Source organism: Periophthalmus magnuspinnatus, chromosome 22 (genome assembly GCF_009829125.3).
Source record: "Periophthalmus magnuspinnatus isolate fPerMag1 chromosome 22, fPerMag1.2.pri, whole genome shotgun sequence".
In the NCBI taxonomy this organism is placed as follows: Eukaryota; Metazoa; Chordata; class Actinopteri; order Gobiiformes; family Gobiidae; genus Periophthalmus; species Periophthalmus magnuspinnatus.
This window is the reverse complement of record NC_047147.1, coordinates 19,450,489-19,471,938: the sequence shown is the minus strand read 5'-3', so window position 1 is coordinate 19,471,938 and position 21,450 is coordinate 19,450,489. Positions and strand designations below refer to the sequence as shown.

Genomic DNA, 21,450 nt, shown 5'->3' with positions numbered 1-21,450 from the left:
TGATTTATTCTTAATTACAAAACCGCTGGACTAGTTTATGTTAAAATTTGGTGGTTTGTTTCTCAAGATGATTATCCAATCAAAATCTGATCTCTAGCTGATCTTTATCATCATTTGAGTCGACTGAACCAAATTTTTTGCCACTCAAATCTGTGTCATGTCCAGAGACTTGACTGCCACTATTATGATAATAAATAAATAGTAATAAAGTAATAATAAAAGTGCCGTACTTCAGCAGATGTGTTCCTCCTCTTTCTCCTGGGCCTCTGCATTACTGACTCCATCGTCCAAATCAAAAAGGTCTTTTGAAACAGTGAAGATCTGAGCACTTTTTATAAAGATTGCTACCCTGTGTGTTTGTAAGAGGTGGAAGGTTGTCAAAACAAACTGCTGTAGAATGCTTAGGTTTGACATGACCATTGTCATAGCAATTCAGGAATTCAAATCAAAAGATTATATATATTTTAATAGGGAAAGCAATCTGTCTGAAAACCACCCTTGGATGGTTTATACCCAGCCCATAACCCATATGGGGCCAACAGAGTATATAGTGTATCTGTATGTGCCCCAGACGAGTTATGTCTGGGCAAGGCACGTTTCACATGGGCATGGGTTATGGGATGTAAGTGGGGTAAGTGGGCATGCGTTGTGAGGGGGCAAAATGTATGTGGGCTCCACTTGGGTTTGAGGATGATGGACCCAGTAATAGTTAAAGCTGTATGTGGGTGTCCAGAACTGCTAAGCCTGCCCATTTAGGAAGCCTACATAAACCCATATAGTACCCACATGGGCCCCACTATGTAATGTTGTCTGAGTACTGTGCAACATTTTAGGCAAAGCAAAATTTTCTGTGAGACAAGCAGCTGACTGACCCTCTATCAGCAAACTTAAAAAGTGCATGTTTAATATCAACACAATTTTATATTATTTATGTTATATATAATTTCTTTCTTTTTTTTCATTTTTTCATTTTTCAGTTATCTTTTAATAAAGTCTCCTCAGCAAAAGTGGCAATGTCACTTTAAACCGGTTTACTTCCTGAATCCGCTGAAGCCCCGCCCAGTCATACTTCCGCATTTACTTGCTAAATCATATGGATCTTCCGGGATAAATGAAACCTACGTCTCCCTCACTATCCTCATCATTTACGTATCTACACTGCAGTCCAGGCTCGTCTACCGAACCAGAAATGAAGGATAAACTCGCCCTCTGCATCCGTTATGCTAAAAATATGCTTTTGAGAGGATAAATATCTACTGTCAGACATGTGAAGTATTTAAATGTACTCGTTTCATTGTGGAAAAGGCTTAAATGTCAACATGTCGGAGAATGCAAATGATGAGTCACATTGGTTGTGTTTATTGGGCTAAAGTTCATCCATGCAGGTAACGTCAAGCAGTTTAACCTTTGTAACTGTTGTGCATGTGTCTGTTCTGGATATAACATGACAAAAGTGTGATTTGAAAATGCATGTACAGTATTTGCGGTTTGTCTTGCAGTGGACAATTCAACCCATACTTGTTCGATTTCTTTAAACTTGTCATTTTAAATTAACCATGCATTTGTGGTTTGCAAATTAAATAGAGTAAATAACTGCATAGCTGTTCAAATGCTACTATAACTCCACTATGAGGATGTCTTACCTGCAGTGGTAGGCTTACTTCTATATATTGTGGTCTCAAAAAGCTTAATTTAAAAGGTTCAGTTATTTCTACTGCACAGAAAGCACAAATCAAAATCAGTACATATGAAACTGTATTATAGATCTCAGATAAACTTTTGACTCTTTAAGTACATTTTGAACAGGTGCTTTAATAAATTTATCTAAGTAGATTTTTTAGGTGATACTTTTACTTTTACTTTTACTTGAGTATTTTTTCCTCAGGCATCTGTACTTTTACTTAAGTTACAAAATTGAGTATTTATTCCGTAACTGTTCTTTTAAAAGTTTGACATTATTCTAATTAAATTACAATGTATGACTGGTATTCTCCATTGTGATCTATTGCTACGGAAAACATTGTAAATTAAAGTTTATTATTGAAGACCAATTTATCCCACTGTTATGATAATCCATATGGATATTGTAATCAAAACATAAGATGCAATAAAGTTATAGTACAATGACTTAATTAGTACCTAAGGCTAACATCAACCAGCTAACAAAACAAGGTGGGGCATATTTATTGAAAAATGTATAACATCTCAATAGTTGTTTTGGAGGTAGACTTGACATTTTATACTAAAATATTTTCTATGATTTATCTATTTAAAAATAAAGCTGGTAAAATAAAAAGAAAAGAAAACTTGCTATGCATTCTTCCAAACAATCGTATGGTCAGATTAGATTTCTGCACTTTTGAGGTTAAACTCATGATTGATCAGTATGTAAAAACTAAATGTTAATATTGTTTATCACAAATAGTTTTAACTGTAAGTTTATATTGATACTTTGCAGGGACATCACGCTGGAGGTGCTTTGCGTGTATGCCTATGGCGGAATGTTCAGCATGCACCTTAGTGACATAATGCACAGATTAGCAATAATTATCAATAAGCTTTTAAATTGTCTGAAAATTCAAGAAAAAATACAAAATGGATTCAAATAACACATTTTCAGGAGCCTGTCATCAGTACGAGCATTTATGATCCTGTTTAGGTTTTGAACAGAGAAGGAGAGTGACCAACTGAAAAACAGTTAGCTGATGCTAGCTAGATTGTGGCTGAATGTTATCTGACAGCTTCAGACAGAGCAGTTAGTATCACACCCCGAGGAAATGTTGATGTCATCAGCTGCACAGTATCAATGGAAATTCTTGTGACTGGTCTCGCTGTATGTCACATTCTTAAGTGTCATTTTCCTGTATTCCCTTAGGTCACTCTTCACTCTAAAATGAGAGGAATCCAAAACTGGTACATTCCATTTTCAGTTCCAACCATGAAGTGGTCATTCTCACAGTGAACAATGGTGAGATTCAGACGCAAAACCTGCATTCCCGTTTTGGTTTTCCTTTTCCTCGTCCTCGTTGTATCCGTGGTGCTGAAAAACCTACCACCAGAAGATTCCAGCCCGGTTAGCTTGGTCCGACCTGCAGAAACGTACCATAAAGACAACATGGCGGATAGCAAGACCGCCAAAATGCCTGCACCTGCCCGGCCTGAGAGAGATCTGCAACTGGAAGAAGCGTTGAAAAGATTCCCTCCTCCAAACTATTACGTACACACTTTCTATTATCCCTGGTATGGAAATCCGAAATTTGATGGGAGATATATCCACTGGGATCATGCACAGTTGCCGCACTGGGATACTAAAGTGGCTCAGGGTTATCCGCAAGACAGACATATCCCTCCTGATGACATTGGGTCCAACTTTTATCCTGCTCTGGGCCCGTACAGCTCTAAGGACCCTGCAGTGGTGGAGAATCACATGCAGCAGTTGCGTATGGCTGCTATAGGTAACTAAAACCTACACAAATGTTGAGTGTATATTTTGTGTGTATTGCAATATTTGATCTAAACAGCAGTGTTAAAGTAACTACAATGTATTGATGGGTTATAATAGGGATGCATTGTGTAGGCTCTTTCTTTAGACAATCGAATGTGATTTCAGCATTAAATAATGGTACTTTATTTTATATTTCCATGTTGCCTTATATCTGTGTAATCCCTCAGTGGTCCATGGGCGTATGTTTTTTTTCTGATACCTTTAGAATGAGCTGTATTCAGGAAAGGTTTATTTCTGTCCTGCGAATATGACTTTTTTTAGCATCGATACCTGCTCAAATGAGGTTTTCGTATTGATTAGTATCTGATTTTCCTTTTACTTTTGACATCCCTACACAGATAATATATTATGAGGTTCTCAATTATGAGACTTGATATTACTGCAGCATAATTTAGCCAATAAATGTGTCTCTCTCATCATGAATTATCTTTTGTTGACTTGTTGTCTTGCTTATCGTGTTGTCAGGGGTCATGGCTGTATCCTGGTATCCTCCAAACCTCAAGGACGACAATGGAGAGCCGATAGACAACCTGATGCCTCTGCTGCTGGAAATAGCCCACCGATATCATATCAAGGTATCAGACAGTTAGGATCAACAACACTGCTTTCATTTAATCCTTTATTTAATCAAGGTATTAAAAAAAACCCGATGAGATGACAAATCTCTTTTACTATAGTGTTTTTGCCAAGAGGCAGCAACACAAATTAAACAGCACAGTCATTAACATGTACAAAACACATTCAAGTCGGTGTATTTCTGTAGATCCCAAGTCGCCTCGCAGGGCTTAAAGGTCCTATATTACACAAAATTAACTTCTGTGAGCTTTGAGCTATGTTATAATGTTATTACCTCCTCAAAAACATACCTGAAGTTGTATTTTGTTTCATTCACACATGTCTGTCTGCATCTCAAAATGCTCTGTTCCATCTTGCGAAAGTAGTTTTCTAGTTAACGGTTACCTTTTACCTTTTGTTTAGGAGATATTAGCAGTGAAGGTGTAGGAAGTTTAAAAATACAGTGGAGCATTTCCTGTTATAGTAAAATAACATTATACTTTTTAATGCACTGGATTTATTCAATTATAGATCTGATTTGTTATTTGGGCTGGTGGCTTCACCTGCTTATCCCCATGGAGTAAGTTTCATGTTATACAGTGATGTCCAGGCATAGACTGTATAATAGAAGTGGATTAAGTGAGTGTGACGTCACCCATAGCATTCGGCTCCAGCCAAAGGAAGCTCATCAAGGCGAGCAATTATAGGGCTGAATTTGGAGCCAAGTTCCACATTTGGAATACGGAGTGCAAGCATCATAGCAAGCAAAGAGCCAATCTGGAACGAGGCTGTTGAAGGTAATGCTCCTTTCTGCTGGCACTGCTGGTTTAGCGGGGGACAGGCGCTTAGCAATGCTGCCAATCAAACCTGTTGCTGGCAGGAGCATTGGTCCGTTATTAATGTTCATATCTTGATTTATTGACCTGTTATTAATGTTCATATCTTGATTTATTGACAAAAGAGCCAAATAAAAACATGACATGAATATTTTAAGACCAAAATGACAAGCCTGACAGTAGCAGTTACAGAGAGAGGGGTGACAGCTTTTCAGTAGAAAGTGAATTGGAGCCAAAGCCAATGTAGTCGGAAGCGCACCCATGATCACTTATTATTTGGAATGCAGTGACTAGCAGGTTAGCTATGTCCATTTATATGCATAGTATATGTGTCCAGGCAAAGCAATATCATCTCCATGGAAACTATCCCAACCAGAAAGTTATATATTACCCCGTGGATGTGCTTTGCTCATAATATTCTACAGAATGTCATTATACTTTCTAATTTCCTTCATTTATTCAATTATAGATTTTGATCTGTAACTCCTTACAGTTAACTGTAAAATTCTGTCTACATCACCCAGGCTCCCACATGACAATTCTCCATAAATATACATAAACAAAACTTTACACAGCAACTTCACAAACTTGTGCAGTAGTTTTATTAGCAGGATACTCGCTGACTGTGTTGTGATGGTGCTCTGAAGGGGGAGTGACGGAGAGCAAAGAGAGGGGAGGCAAAAGTGAAACTCATGAAACATGTTAATATGTTGTTTTCGGGAAATATAGCATTTTCAAAACAATAAAAGGAAACATGATGATCTAAATATGTTATGTGTTATTAGTTAATACCCCACAGACTACTCTTTTATCTTTCTTCCCAGGTCATTTTCCACATTGAACCATACAAAGGACGCGATGAGGTCAACATGTTCACCAACGTCAAGTACATTATCGAAAAGTATGTCTTATGTGACACGTGACCACAATCCTATTTCAAATCTCACTCTTACCTCATCTTTCTGTTTCTATAGATACGGAGAGCACCCTGCCTTTTTCAAATACCGCACCACCAATGGCAAACTCCTCCCACTTTTCTACATTTACGACTCTTACCTGATGAACTCTGAGCAGTGGGCCAAGCTCCTCAAGCACACAGCCACTGAAACCATCCGAGACACCCCTTACGACGCCATTTTTATCGCGTTGTTGGTGGAAGAGAAACATAAACGTGACATCCTAACTGCCGGTTTCGACGGACTTTACACGTACTTCGCAACAAATGGATTTTCGTATGGCTCCACGTTGAAAAACTGGGAGGTGATCCGAGCGTTCTGCGAAGATAACAACTTGATTTTCATTCCGAGCGTTGGACCGGGGTACATTGATACTAGCATTCGTCCGTGGAATTTCCAAAACACTCGGAACCGCATCAACGGGAAATACTACGAGACAGCGTTGAGTGCGGCGTTGAAAGCTAGGCCCGATTTTATTTCGATAACGTCTTTTAACGAATGGCACGAGGGCACGCAAATAGAGACAGCGATACCCAAAACCAGCCAGACGGTGTACTTGGACTACCTGCCCAATAAGCCCACCATCTACCTGGAAATAACGCGCAAGTGGGTCGCCATATTTGGAAGTGAAAGAAGACGGTGGCAAGACTGAAATTTTGAGCCTTAACCAAAGTGTATTCATAACTTTATTTGTAGTAATTACACTGAAATAACTTAAAGAACACATGTTATGCAAATTTGACTTTTTAACTTTTAATCATAGTACTCCCTCATCAAATACATAATTGGAGTTGTATTTTGATTCATCCCTGTTTTTCATTTTCATTCCTGTTGCTGACAACTGAGAAAGCTCCAGTGCCTAAGTACTTCATTGGGAATTGAGGTATTTAAGCGTTGGAGGTCCTCACACAATGTGGAAATGTGTTTTCCACTATTTTAAGATGTCTGTGTTGATCAACAGGGACCACAGGGAATCCGAACCTAGAAGGAAAGACTTAACTTATCTCTTACACAACGGGTGTGTCTGAAAAACCTCAGAGAATTTTCAGACAGTTGGAGTTTCCGGTCTATTTTAAACTTTGAAACACTTTAAGACCAAAACTGGTTCATCCAAACGAGGAACAGATCTTAGCCAGAGAAAAGAAATGGTTTGAGAGGGGAGTTAAAGAAGCATTTTTTGTTAAGAAAGACAATCCTTGCCTAAACAGGAATGGGGGCCTGAGACATAATCTATCCCTCATCTATAACCCCATCCTCAGACCCAAAGCAAACAAAAGGAACAAAAGAGAACAATAGAGTGAGCCACTAGGACCATTAAAGGTTGAATGGAGACCATTAAGGCTGAAACTGGAGACAATAGCTGTTTACAGTTTCAGTGTAGTTAGCCCTTCCCTTAAGATAGATATAAGGCAGTGTCCAACAGCAATCTGACCAGAATTGAAGAAGTGACTTGAATGAGCAGCGTCATCACTCCTAACTCCTTAACTTTGGCTTTTACAACATTATTTTAACTTAGAAAATGTAAAATACTGATGACTAGGTCAGAAGCATCTTTAAAGTTGGATTAAACACTAAATCAGGATTTTTTTGCTACTAAACTGTGTATATGGTGTACTTAGCATTATCTACAGTTCCTAATCCTTTTTTGGCAATTTTAGTGCAAACTAGGAAAATTTGCAGCTTTGTGGTCAAAAATGTATAAAAATGGGTGTGTTCTGGCTCCAGTGGCCACTGCCAAATTCAGATATTTGGTTCTCACACCTCTCAGCCCTGATCACAGCCAGGTGTTTCTGATTACAAACACTGGGCTGCAGGGGCAGAGACTGAAGTGTGGAAACCAATCACACTGTTCCTTATACCTCCAGACCCCACCCCTTCTCCTCTCCCTCTATTTTTTTAGTCCTCCAGGTACCTAAACTCTGCCCAGCTGTGGGAAGAGTTTAGGTGTTTGATCTGAGTTTAAAAGTGAATTAAAACCACAAGAATGCATAATACATGATTGAGACTTGCTATGTTAAACACTTCATCTATCCATTAGCATCATGTTGCTATAAAGCTGAGCTTCCTTTTGCCTTTTCTACATGGTTCACTCCCCTTTGTTGTCAGCAGAGGGCACCAGACATCAAGTCCAAAGTTTATCTAACCAAAAACTTAGGGGCTGCATTGTTTGTTTGTTTTTCAAATCTGTTCACACATTTTAAGGTATTTCATCATGACTTTTATTTTTATTTACATTCTGAAGGGCACTGTCAATAGGAATGTCATGTGTGACTGATCATGTTGTACTAATTCTCTGAAGTGTTACTATGTGTCTTAAGAAGCTGCTAGACTCTCCAACATCCACTGCAACCTGTTAAGTTAAAGATTAAAATTCAACTATTGGAGAGAATTTTAAATGAAACCATTTTAACAAACAGCCCTCAGTAATGGGTCATTTATGTTCTTTTTGTGTGTTATTTGGCCAAGTATTCTGTAAATTACAGTATGTGCCAGTATGTAGGTACTTTCTGGAGGTGGCACTTCACCTGCATGAGTTACACACTGTGACTTTAAATTGGGATTTATATTGTAGATCTAGTTAATGCAATATATATGGACAAAACCACTATGACTTGAGGGCTGTAGTGGCTAGGGTGGTAGCAGAGAACAAAAGAACTCAATCCGTTCCTTCACACTGAGGACTTCAAGTGGCAAATATAAACACTTACTGCCGCTGTCACTGGTAGCTTATTGTGGAGCTTCCCAAAGGTCTTTTGGGCATTTAAAGGTGAGCAAGCAAGAGAGATGGTCTTAAAGGTGCACTATGATACTTTTCTGGTTGAGCGTCCGCTACCTGCTTGTCTCCATGGAGATGCTATTGCTTAGTGTGTTTCTTTCCTACAAGTGTTTTATTGCTAAAACATTCATTAAAACATACATTCTTATGGCATCACCTGCAGTCTTCATTGTGCCTTACCCATTAAACCATCTGAGCTCAGAGAACACTTACCTTTGATATCAAAATAATCAACTAGTAAACAAAAGAAAATCTAAATCAGCTGGAAAAAAGTTGTAGGCGTGAAGATGTTTTCCTGCTCATCCAGGCTCATTACAGACAGAAACTAAACAATTGTGTTAGTTTTAGTGTAGTTAGCTCCTCTCTTCAGACAGATATAAGGCAGTGTCCAGCAGTAATCTGACCAGAACTGAAGAGGCAGGTTAGATGAGGAGTCAACTGGACAAAAAGTCCAACAACTTTTTGTCCAGTTGTCAGATTAGAATTTTTCTTTTACTATGGATCATACCTGGACAACTGAGGGATTACAAAACAACTACAACTAGTGACTTGCACAGTTTGGTGACACCTGCTGGTTTCTTAATATATCTGTTCATACAATCACTTAAGGTTTTAGCAGCTGGCCAGTGTAGGCCTATAGCATGTAGTGCAAAAAATGTGAATGTTGTAGAAAAATTGTGGTCAGTATATTTGAAAGGAATGAAAAAAAGAAACACAACTTCGTAATAAAACTGAGGAATTTTAGAAGACGTTTTTGTGCAATGCTGAGTAGATGTTTTGAAGGGGAAAACATCAGAAATGGAAATGTATTATTAACCTCACAGACGCGCGCCACCGCTGCTGCTGCTGTCGTGCACTGGGTCAATCGTGCACGCGCGTAGGACACACCGCCGCTGGTCATGACTCCACGAACGCGATTGGTCCACACGACTGGAAGCACACACGTAAAAAAAATACTGACTTGGCATTATTGGGGAACAACTCCATCACCAAACCAGCCAATACACATCATTACTCATGCGTTTTTGGCTGATCTGTGCCAAAATGTCCAAGCGCGCTGCGTAATTGTCACCAAAATTACTATAACTGCGGGTGTGGATGCGCGCATCTCTCCATCCATCCATCGTTCTCTCTCTCCCTCTCTCCCCCTCTCCCTCTCTCTCTCTCTGATTGCAGCTGCAGTGACTGTAAACAGGACACCGAAAAGCGCATGGGCAGCCAGTAGTGCAACATCCATACTTTCCCTGAGCCGATCGACGTACGGATTCACCGCGTTAAGACAAGTTATGAGCAAAGAACGAAGCCTGAATTGACATTTTTTTTTCCACATTTCGGAACTATATCATCCTTGGGTGCGCACGGATGGGGGAGTGATACCGCTACACATCGTCCAGCGAGAAGCTTCGTTTATGGGGGTAAAAAACGACGATGGATTCACGGTTATGGCTGGATTTTCTCGCACCGGATAAACGTTTCGCTTTGCTCCCAATGCACCATCCTCCTCCTCCCCGTGCATCCAGGAGAGGAGACGAGCGGAGGAGATGAGAAGGAGATGCTATTTTGACCGTAGCGATGGTGAGTGAATGCATGGCTATTTTCTTGCAACGTTCCCTTGAGAAATAAGACTCTGCTGCTGCTGCTGCTTTGGACTCAGCAACCGATTTTACGCACAAAACGTCGTCAAAACGCGAGAATTATACTGTTAATGATAATCGTTTTGCATTGCATTTATTGTCTAGAGTGCATATCCCTTTAGGCATGTTCACCGTGCTGGTTTAATTGTGCGTAAATGTGGCCAAAAATATTTAAGGAGCAATTCACGTCAGCTTCAATGCAGCATCTACCGACCCAGAGCCCTCTAAAGCGGTGGAAAGGACAACCATTTTAAACCAGTGGCTCGGGTATAGCATCAAAATGACCTTCAGTGTTGCATGGATAGACCACTGTTCACCTATAGAGATGGAACTGAAATTACGCACGAGATGATATAAAAAACGCGGTGTTTATTTAGCGTGTAAATTGTATGGAAGCAAGTGTAAGCAACATGTTTAAAAAGTGAAAGATGCTACGGATGCAGGCTACTCAACCGTGCACGCTTCTGTCCATGTATGGAGCTGTGGCCGACCTTAAAATTGTGGTTCGCAATAATCGCATTTTTAAAATTTTTTTAAGTGCAGTGATCTAGACATTTATGTAAGCCCAAGATTCATTTATGGTATTGTGAAAGAAGGAGAGCAGTTTATCTGAAAATTGCTCGTACAGTCTCAGCTACATCACCATGGAAACACCATAAATTACCATTGCGAGCAGGTGTATGGGGGTTTAAAGCACCTTTGGGCAGCACAGAAAAAAAAAATAAATAAATAAAAAATAAAAACTTGATTTATTTAAATTTTCTTTCATTTATTTATTTATTTGAGTAGTTTAGAAGCATTTTTTTCTTATTTCCTGTTGTATTCTTATTATATTTTATTCTTAGATTTTTTCCTCATTTTTATTTTTTAATTTTAATTCTTCCTAGATTAATTGATGTGTTTTGGCTAATAAAAAAATAATAATAATAATTGGGTATTTCAATGTATTTAAAGACATCATTCTTTTTTTTCCTTTTTTTTTTTTTTTTTGCCTAATGTCACAGTGTTGCTCATACAGGATTGAACTACAAACTTAGAGAGCGAAGGTTTTTTATCTTTTGGGCTTCTGTAAACTCAAATTACTCAAATCATGATTCACATTCAGATTTCAATATTTTATTTGTATTTGCAGTGAAAGTTTATATAGACACATGCAAAAAATTTAAATTACATTCATAAACCAGTGCATGCAGATAGTGTGTCAAATGACACAACAGCAGCAGTACTATAGTAGTAGTACTTTTGCTATTCAAATGTGATGAACTACAAACCTTTATTGGGTGAAGGCTTTCGATGTAGTATTTTATATGCTTTTACATGCAGTATTGAGAAAATTACTCAAATCACAATCTATATTCTGAATTCAAGATTTGTTTTATTTTGCAGTGACAGCTTATAAAGACAAATATGCAAAAAAGAAACAAAAATATATTAATAGTGTATGCAGACAGTGGATCAAGTGTCTTGCAGCAGTAGTATTGCTGTTAGTAGGGATTAAACTACCTATAAAAACTCTATGAGTTAGTGGATGATGATTTTTACCTTTTGAGATACTGAATTACTCAAATCGAGACTCATATTCTGAATGCCATCTTATATTTCATACAGTTAGGGCTTTCACTGTAAACATATCTGGGATTGTCAGTAGATAAATCTATATGTTGACAAATCCTCTTACATAGGCCACTGCAGTTATAATCTTTGCGTTACAGTGTCCATATTTTGAACTATAGCAAGGACATTCCAGGAAATAATGCATAAGCCTCTATGTCAAATAGATTAGTGTATACAGTATGTCCAGACACTGACCATGGCTGTGAGCTCACCCCGGTCAGTAAACACAATGACAATATTCATATCTGATAGAATAATATGATTAATACTGTCCATTTGACAAAATAGAATTTTCCGTGTACTATGAATCACACCTGGACGACTGAGGGATAACACAGTGTAAAAAAATAAATTTTATATATATATATATATATATAAAGAAGAAACTGAAATGTGACCTATTGTCCTTATTTGACAGATTACAACTGGCTCTTTTAGCGTCCTATTTTGACCAATTTCAATGTGCCTTTTGTTCCAAATCTGCATCGCCATGGAGATGTGTTACACAGTTACACAGTGCATTAGTGCATTAACACACTTGAATGTTCAGAAAAGGGTGAAAATATTATGATTTATGAATGTAACATTAGATGATTAGTGTATGAGAGTTAATAACATGAAGAGTGAGCTGGTAGCTAACACTGTCCTCTTGTCCAGTCTAGAATGTATGATTAGCATTGACAGTCAGCGTTTATGATGGGTTTAATGTGCAGGAAATCACATCATCAGCATCTACACCCAGGTTTATCACAGTAACACATTCACAGACCATAAACGATAGTAGCAAAACTGGTGCCACTGATACATATAACTAAATCAGGATTATCTCTGCCCCCAAAACTATTATAAATGTACAATACCATACCGTGTGATTGGTCTAACAGGTATCCACACTCCACACTCCGCCCTTGCAGTCAGGTGTTTGTAATCAGAAACCCCTGGCTGTAATCAGGGCTAGGGTTGTCATGATACTAAAACTTAAAACTTGATTTCATTACCAAGGAGTAGACTTGATACTGATTCCGATACATGATAATAATAAAAATAACATAACATTAAATCATCGTGCTTTGTTTTATATCACCCTGTGATCAGTGTTATCCCTCAGTTATCCAGGTAGGTTCATAGTGGTCCATGGGCGTATACTAGTGTATGTGTCTTATACTTGATCTGTTGCAGCTCAAGAACATTCTAAAGCTATTCAGGAAAGGTTCATTTCCATACTAATTTTTTTTTAAAAAGCATCGATATCTGCTCAGATGAGTACTGTGTCTAGTTTCAATTCTAGTTTTAGCATCGATTAGTATCTGATTTTTGATAATTTTGACAACCCCAATCAGGCAGTCCTGTGTGATGTCATCTAGTACTTGAAATCACAGTGGCCACTAGAAGCTGGACAGTTTTCGACCACAAAGCTGGAAATCTACCAAGTTTGCAGCAAAATTTCCAGAAATGACCAAGAACAGTAGATAATGCCATTAAAACACCATGTACACAGATTAGTAGCATAAGAAAGTTGATTTAGTGTTTGTTTTTTGTTTTTTGTTTCCACTTTTAAGACACTTTAATGAGCCTTAGAAGTTTGTTATTCAATCCTCCACCGCTCAAATCTTATCTTAAATAACAAAGTTTTCCCATTAGTACAAAGAAAACGGACCCGCAATAAAACACATTGTTCCATCTGTCATGTATTGAATGAAAATATAGTAATTATTGTGACAGAACAGACAGACTCTTACAGCTAAGGAGGGTTTGAATACTGAAACATGTACGGATGACATCTAAAACCTCTTCAGGCATGTTTTTGATGAGGGAAAAACTAAGGATGAGGGAAAAGCTAAAAACAACAATTGAGTTTGCATAATACCTCCTCTTTAATGTGGGACCAAACACCTAAACTTTCTACACTGGGCGGTACCTGGAGGACGAAAGGGGAGAGTGAGGAGGGGCAGGGTCTGGAGGTATAAGGAATCCACACTTCAAACTCTGTCACTGCAGCCAGGTGTTTGTGATCAGAAACACCTAGCTATAGGCAGGGCAGTCTTGCGTGATGTCACATAGTACTTAATTTGCAGAGGCCTCTGAAGGTAGCACAAGCAGAGAGCTGCAGTCATGTACACAGTTTAGTAGTGCTAGAGTATTTCTTCTTGGTTTTTGGATGGTCATGTGATCTTGCTGAATCTTAAAAATAAATATCACATTGTGCTCAAAGTTCAACCTGTGCCTGAGTGACTTCTTCAGCTGTGTGAATAGAATTTAGCATTTAAGAAGAGGTTATATTGTTTTTGGTGTTTTGATGGTGGCGAGTACAATATTTAATGAATTAGCAGTTATATATATATAAAGCTAATGACAAACTTATTTAGTATCTTGAAGTTATATTGGGTTAGTCTTTTATTATGCCCAAAGGCAATTTGTCCAGTGCCTTTGACCCATCCTTCATTGTTGCTTGGACCTGTCAGAAGTAGGGGGCACTACAGATCTTGAGCTAGTCTTGGTCAGAACTATCTTAGCTGGAGGACTTTACCTTTTGTGCATGGTTATGTTCACTCATAGCCACTGCAACGGAGTAGCTGGATGCTCTTGTGGCTACCCGGCTGAATATTTTTTGAAACTTTTAGTTGTTTTTTTTGTTTTGTTTTTTAGCTCAATTTGTAATATAATATCATGATATTTTAACCTAAGTGCAGCAAGTGTAGTTCAAATGACACAAGTAAGGGACTGTTGGATCGTGTGAAATGAGTTTGTTTTCTCCTGTATTGACTAGGGCTGTGCAAGAGGCAAGCTAAGGAGCTAGCAAAGGAAATACTGACCTTTGAGATCATTCAGACTTGTGGCAACCAAATGTGGCACCAAAAATGACAGAAGACATTCCAGAGGAAATACGTTGAGGGAATGACCCATTTCATCACCTACTGAAACTCAAACTGTCCTTCTGCTGAGATACGGGGTTTTTTAACATACAAAGGTTCGTATTAATTTGACCAAAATATACTTTAATAATGATAATAATATTGCGTAACATTAAATAAAGGGTTTTAATGTTATTAAATCAAAAGGCTCCCTAAGTATTGTGCTAAATTTGGGTCTTAACATGTAGCAGCAGGTACAGCAATCCTGGTTTCTCCCGGTTTTGTCCTGGTTTAGTCCTGGTTTTATCCTTTATTCCTGGTTTAGTCCTGCTTTTGTACTTTACTCTTGGTTTAGTCCTGGATTAGTTCTGCTTTTGTCCTTTAGTGCTGGTTTAATCCTGGTTCAGTTCTGCTTTTGTCCTTTAGTCCTGGTTTAGTCCTGGATTAGTCCTGCTTTTGTCCTTTAGTCCTGGTTTAGTCCTGCTTTTGTCCTTTAGTCCTGGTTTAGTCCTGCTTTTGTCCTTTAGTCCTGGTTTAGTCCTGGTTTAGTCCTGGTTTAGTCCTGGTTTAGTCCTGGTTTAGTCCTGGTTTAGTCCTGGACTGAGTTACTTTCCATCCCTGCTGTGCACAAATGTAACAATATCGATTGAATCTAACAGGGACTTCAGGCCTCAACCTTCAGGGGGCAGTGTTCTCATATGTAAAATAATCTGATCATTTAAAATATTGATCCACTTTAAACACTTTTAGCATTTTAAATTTTTTCTTGTTTTCTTGTTTTGTCCTGGTTCAGTCCTGGTTCAGTCCTGGTTCAGTCCTGGTTCAGTCCTGGTTCAGTCCTGGTTCAGTCCTGGTTCAGTCAGTCTTGGTTTAGTTCTTTAGTCCTGCTTTAGTCCGTGTTAGTTAAGTTTTCGGGTCAGAAATCTCACATGGGACTGTCAGGGTAAAATACCAGACATGTTGATTTTAACAGTGATAAAAAACAGAATTCCCACAGTGTCTTTATAGGAATTAGATAGGCACATACACAAATTAGAGTCAAACTAACTGAACTCCCTAAAAGCTCGCCATTTGTGCAGGAAGGGGACTTTATATTCTATTGCAACCATGGCAACCCACTTTTAAAGGTTCTACAATACGCAAAATTGACTCATGTGAACTTTAAGCCATGTTATAATGTTGTTACCTCAACAAAAACATAGGAGTTGTGTTTTGTTTCATTCACACATGAATGAGTAACACTTTATTATTAGTCTGACTGTAATCCCAAAGTTCAAAATCCTCTGTTCCACCTTGTGTCATGAAGCAGTAGTTTTCAAGTTAATTGCTACCTTTTACTTTTAGTTCAGTAGAGAGTGGAAATTCCAGACTGAAATGATCTAAATGATTCTAGTGAAGGTGAATGGAGTTTAAAAACACTCTCCATGAAAAATACAGCAGGTAGGAGTCAGTTAGTCAGTATTTAGCGAGTTCCTCATACAAACAGCAGCACAACACTGTGTCCTGTTTGCTCCATATATTTACTCTGGTCTATTTACTTATCATTACAACAACCCGCCTTCAGTTATTTGAGCTGTTTTCCTTAAAAATACAGTAATAGGATGCATCAGTGTCCAAGAGCGCAAATCAGCTCAGTTGTTGTGGCTGCAGCTAAGTCAGTTCATTATGGTCAGATTGTGGTAAATGAAAGCTCTGATTATAGTCTAACAGAGCCACAGACAGAGCATGCCTACACTTAGCATCACACCCCCAGGGAATGTTGGTGACATCAGCTGCAAAGTATAAATAGAAGTCCGTTTTGTCCGTTTTGTCCGTTTTGCGCTGCATGGGACCCATGACTGTGTAAAACAGCGCACAAGTGAGTCATCCATACTGTTCAGTTCCAGTTAAATGAAGTTCGTCGAGGCTAGAGCAGTTATAGGGATGAATTTGGAGCCAAGTTCCATGTTTGGAATTCTGACCACAAGTATCATAGCAACCAAAGAGCCAATCCGGAGCGAGGGTGCTGAAGGTTAAGCTCCATCCCTTAGCAACACTGTCAATCAGACCTGTTGCTAATGTTACTGGGAGTGATCTCGGGGAAAGAAGAAACCAGATTGATGTAGAGCGGGTTAATATGAAAATTTTAAGACCAAAATGACGAGACTGACAGCAGCAGTTACAGAGAGAGGGCTTTTCAATAGAAAGTGAAGTGGAGCCGATGGAGCTGGATTCATGACTCTACATAGACTTAACATGTAAATCGCTCACCCAAGACACATTCAGTCTGTTGAGGTCAGAGCACAGCGCCATCTAAAGGTGTGAGTGATGATGACTGCTCTAGTTCTGCTTTAGTTTGTCTCTCGAAGGAGAATATCTGAAACCTGCTGTCGGCTTCTGGTTCTGTTACATGAAGAACAGGCACAGAGGCAGTGTGATATATGGCCATTGCTGTATGAAAACAGAATGTTTTACATCTTTGTAAGAAAGTAAGTAATATTACATTTGTATATGGTCCACACTGTTCAGTCTGAAATGAAAGATGATGTATGATGCGTTTCTTGTTTAAAAATAAACCAACCACTTTTTTTCCATTTCATTTGTGACAGATGTTGTAACTGAGATTCGATTCTTTCAATCAATATTCAGGGCCCAGCACATTTATAGAAAGAAGGCTTAACTGCAGACCTAAAAGATGACACTTGTGTTGTTAAGACTAGAGCCTGGATTTTAGGTCTATGTATATATCTATCCATCTAAATATCATCTGACATTTGCTACCTTCAGTATGCAAATTTCAATTTGTTTTGGATTCAAATGGATGGGTGGATACTACTCAGTTACACTTGCTTGAGTATTTGTTTTTTCTTGAGTAAAAGTTTTGGTTCCTCTTCCCACTGTGAGTAAGTCTACAAGTGACAAAAGCTTTATGTTGACAATATGAAATGACTTGAGCATTTGTGTTAATTTAGTTTGTCCTATTTCTGTGTATGTTCTCTGAAAATACCAGATTTAATTTTTTGTCCTTCCAATTACCTTAACTTCAGTATAAATCATAGGTTACATCCCGACAGTTATAAAATAGATTATTGTGAGCTTTAAGCCATATTATAATGTTGTTACCTAATCAAAGACATACCTGGAGTTGTGTTTTAAGCCTACATTATTAGTCTATCTACATCTCCAAAGCTTAAAGTAGAATTAAGTACCTTTAGATGTAATGATCCCCCTACATGTCAGTTGTGAGAATGCACTGTCATAAACACTCCACACTCCTTCTCCCTCACCGCTCAGTTTGTTTTCACAAAGCCGGTAAACACTGTACACAATAAAATGTCTCAGGGTAATGTTATTTGACTTTATCTTCTACATAAGTCTATTGTAAATATATGGTGCACGTGCTTTATGAGACGTAGATGCAGTTTGATCACACACAAATGCGTTACCCCATTTGATACTGGGCATGAAGTTAGCCATAGTCAGAAATCACATCAAGGCTAAATTTACACATTTCTCTTGTTACGCACTGACAACATGTTTTCCGGTCAGAGACAGCTGTGGGAGCCAGCAAGACCTTCAAACACCCAAAAATCACCTTTGAAACCAACAGCGGGACTTTGAAAGCCATTAAATAAGTTAGCTCTGCTTTAAAAGGCTCTGTTGCACCTTTTGATGTGATGAAATTATTTAGTCAGAAGTTAACAGCTACCTTTTACTTTTTGCTCAGTAGAGTTTGGCAATTCCTGGGCTGAAATTGCCCAAATGATTAGTGAAGGTGTATGGAAACAGTAGAGCACTTCCTGTATTACCATATGATATCATAAGATGGAACAGGAGAATTTGTGTGTCAAACCTGTGAATGAAACAAAACAAAACTCCAGGTATGTTTTTGATGTGGAAACAACATTATAACATGGATAAGAAAATAGCGTAATAAGGGCTTTTTAAGTTATTCTTATTTGAGTTGTACTTTTCCCAAATGCTTTTTTACCTCAACTTCTTGAACCACTACTTTGTACTTCTACTTGAGTAACATTATTTGAAGTAACGTTACTCTTACTTAAGTACAATTTTTGGCTAGTCCACCTCCTCTGACCAGTGCCATATTCCAGAATGTGAATGCAACCTATTGATTCACTCTTCTCTGCTCACCAACAGGAGGCATTTCTCAGGCGACCCGTCCAGTGGAGATCAGCTGTCCCACTCTAGCTCCTCCAGGCTCCTCCAGTCTCCTCCGTTACCCCCATCCAGACACCCCAGAGCTGGCCCCAATGCTCCCTCTATGAGCGCTGCAGCACAGGCAGCACCCATCCCGCCCACGGCCCCATGTAGACCCCTCGCTCTCCGGCTGGCACCTAGCTCTTTTGGATTCCACGCAGCTGTCCAATTCCACAGGTCTGTATAACAGAAACACATAGAAAAATAAGGATGGGACAGTGGATATATGGTACAGAGGAGAAACAGTGAGTATGTGTCATTATTTGATCACTAGTGCAGATTGTGATTGGAGTAGGATTTTTTTCTTTATTTCAATTTTTGTCGCATCTAAAATCTACCATCTGGGCTGTTCTTGTCCACAAATGCAGTGTTAACTCCTCAGTGTTTACTTGACACTAATACTTGTGTAAATGCAGCCTTAGTGTTCCATTGGAGTTTCCATGTATACTTTGAAGCTTTACATAAGAGGCTCAGGTGTGCTGCAGGAGCAGATGTGACCTTCAGCCAACAGAGAGTCTGGCTACTTCTCCACATTTGAAGATTAGCTTTTGGACGTTGTTTTGAATGCCCCTCTTTAATGCTCTTTAGTGTTATGGATGCCCTCTCTCACACGTACCTCTGATGGTTATTCCCTTCCAGGCAGGAGTATGCCCTCTGCACCCTTTCACAGGATCCTGAGACCCCTCCTGATTGGCACCTTTGTCCTGGGATGCTGTGTCACTCTGTTTTTGATGTATTTTAAGCCTGCCACCAGCTGGCTATCAGGCCCCGTGGAGTCCACCGTGTCCACAGAGCGTGTGAAGAGCCTGCTGTCCACGCGCAGTGACAAGAACGTGACCACAGTGCTGGTGTGGCTCTGGCCCTTTGGACAGACCTATGATCTGGGGGTGTGCAGTTCACTCTTCAACATCGAGGGCTGTCTCATCACTGCCGACCGCAACCTGTACAATAAGTCTGATGGAGTGGTCATCCACCACCGCGACATCTGCACAGACCTGTCCAACCTGCCCCCCATGCAGAGGCCCTCCTTCCAGAAGTGGATCTGGATGAATCTGGAGTCTCCCTCTCACTCGTCCCAGCTGCCAGGGATTGAGAACCTGTTCAACCTGACGCTGAACTACCGGCAGGATGCCGACATCCAAGTGCCTTATGGGTCCATTGTGGCGGCCGAGGGGGACGAGGAATTTGTACCCCCCAGTAAGAACAAGCTCATCTGCTGGATCGTCAGCAACTGGAACCAGGACCATGTGCGGGTCAAGTATTACAACGAGCTGTACAAGCACATCGAGGTGCATGCCTATGGACAGGCCTTTGGAGAGTACATCTCCGACCAGGACTACTTTCCCACCATGGCCAGCTGCAAGTTCTACCTGGCTTTTGAGAACTCCATCCACAAAGACTACATCACAGAGAAACTGTACAACCCATTGTCTGTGGGTACAGTGCCCGTGGTCCTGGGCCCCCCAAGGCAAAACTACGAGAACTTCCTCCAGGGAGACGCCTTCATCCATGTGGACGACTTCAGCTCGCCCAAAGAGCTGGCAGATTACCTGCTGCTGCTGGACAAGAATGAGGAGATGTACCTCAGGTACTTCGACTGGAGGCGACACTTTAAAGTGAAGAAGGCTTATTTCTGGGCTGAGCACACATGCCTGGCCTGTGACTATCTGCGTAGGCACAAGGAGTACAAAGCCGTCAATAACCTGGACAAGTGGTACTGGGGGGGATAGGACTGTGGGGGGGTAGTACTATGGAAGGGGGTGACTTCTGGAGGGGAGGGGTGAAACTACTAAAGGGGAGGGAGACTAGTGTTGGGGTTAGTTGGTTAACTTTTGTCCTCTGTACATGAAAGATCATCACATTTCTGTGGGGAGTCGAATGGACAACCTGACATAGTTTTTATTTGTGAGCCAATTTAGCTGAGCCTTACTTTGCCTTATTTAAAATTTTATTTATTAAGTTTAAATCATAAATACTGATAGACAAGCAGTACATACAGCACCAAACATATTCTGCCACAGTAATGAAACGTATTACAAATGAACAATACACTTTTATTGGTTCCTATTGGGTTTTATCAGACAAACAGAGCTGCCTACAGTGCAGTTTGAGGTGGAGCTGAAAATGCTTCCCATGCACACACAACACATTGTCTATCAGTGTCAGTCTATGGTTTAAACTGCAGATAATGCACTACATTTTATTGTTCAAATGTATCATTTGCTTAACATTCCTTGGTGCCGCTAATATTTATTATTTTTTTTATTTAATTATTTTTTAACAACTACTGTAAATGCTAATTTAAATTTTGTCATTGTTTTTTTTTATGTTTTGCTCCCATTTACTGCAAGTTGTGTATAAGCGTCAACCACAAAAAGGACTCTATTTCAGTCATATTTAAGTCCTATTTATTCCTGTGAGGCGTTATATGACAAAACTCATTAGTGATAGTGATGCAGTCACCTATGCAGTGTTTACTCCACTCAAATGTGAAACATGGATTATTGCATATTGTGTATTTTTGG

The 21,450-nt window shown here is 39.4% G+C and overlaps 2 protein-coding genes across 2 annotated transcripts; both read left to right on the top strand.

The window, feature by feature from the left end:
* Positions 1 to 1,160: 1,160 nt before the first annotated feature.
* On the top strand, positions 1,161 to 8,780 carry manea (mannosidase, endo-alpha). The gene is made up of 5 exons (XM_033988662.2): positions 1,161 to 1,385; positions 2,876 to 3,455; positions 3,971 to 4,080; positions 5,721 to 5,797; positions 5,871 to 8,780. The coding sequence occupies exons 2-5, from the start codon at positions 2,966 to 2,968 to the stop codon at positions 6,502 to 6,504; spliced, it is 1,311 nt and encodes a 436-aa protein (XP_033844553.1). The 5' UTR covers positions 1,161 to 1,385; positions 2,876 to 2,965; the 3' UTR covers positions 6,505 to 8,780.
* A 10,783-nt stretch (positions 8,781 to 19,563) lies between these two features.
* Positions 19,564 to 20,655, top strand: fut9a (fucosyltransferase 9a). The gene has a single exon (XM_033988902.2). It carries the CDS (start codon positions 19,573 to 19,575, stop codon positions 20,653 to 20,655), a length of 1,083 nt encoding a protein of 360 aa, XP_033844793.1. The 5' UTR covers positions 19,564 to 19,572.
* The last annotated feature ends 795 nt before the right edge of the window (positions 20,656 to 21,450 follow it).

What these genes read in the sequence shown, in the direction of transcription:
- manea (XM_033988662.2), top strand. Translation starts at nt 2,966, where the DNA reads ATGGTGAGATTCAGACGCAAAACCTGCATTCCCGTTTTGGTTTTCCTT. An exon ending in CCCACCGATATCATATCAAG is followed by an intron (nt 4,081 to 5,720) that starts GTATCAGACAGT and finishes CTTTCTTCCCAG; the next exon opens with GTCATTTTCCACATTGAACC. An exon ending in GTCAAGTACATTATCGAAAA is followed by an intron (nt 5,798 to 5,870) that starts GTATGTCTTATG and finishes CTGTTTCTATAG; the next exon opens with ATACGGAGAGCACCCTGCCT.
- fut9a (XM_033988902.2), top strand. Translation starts at nt 19,573, where the DNA reads ATGCCCTCTGCACCCTTTCACAGGATCCTGAGACCCCTCCTGATTGGC.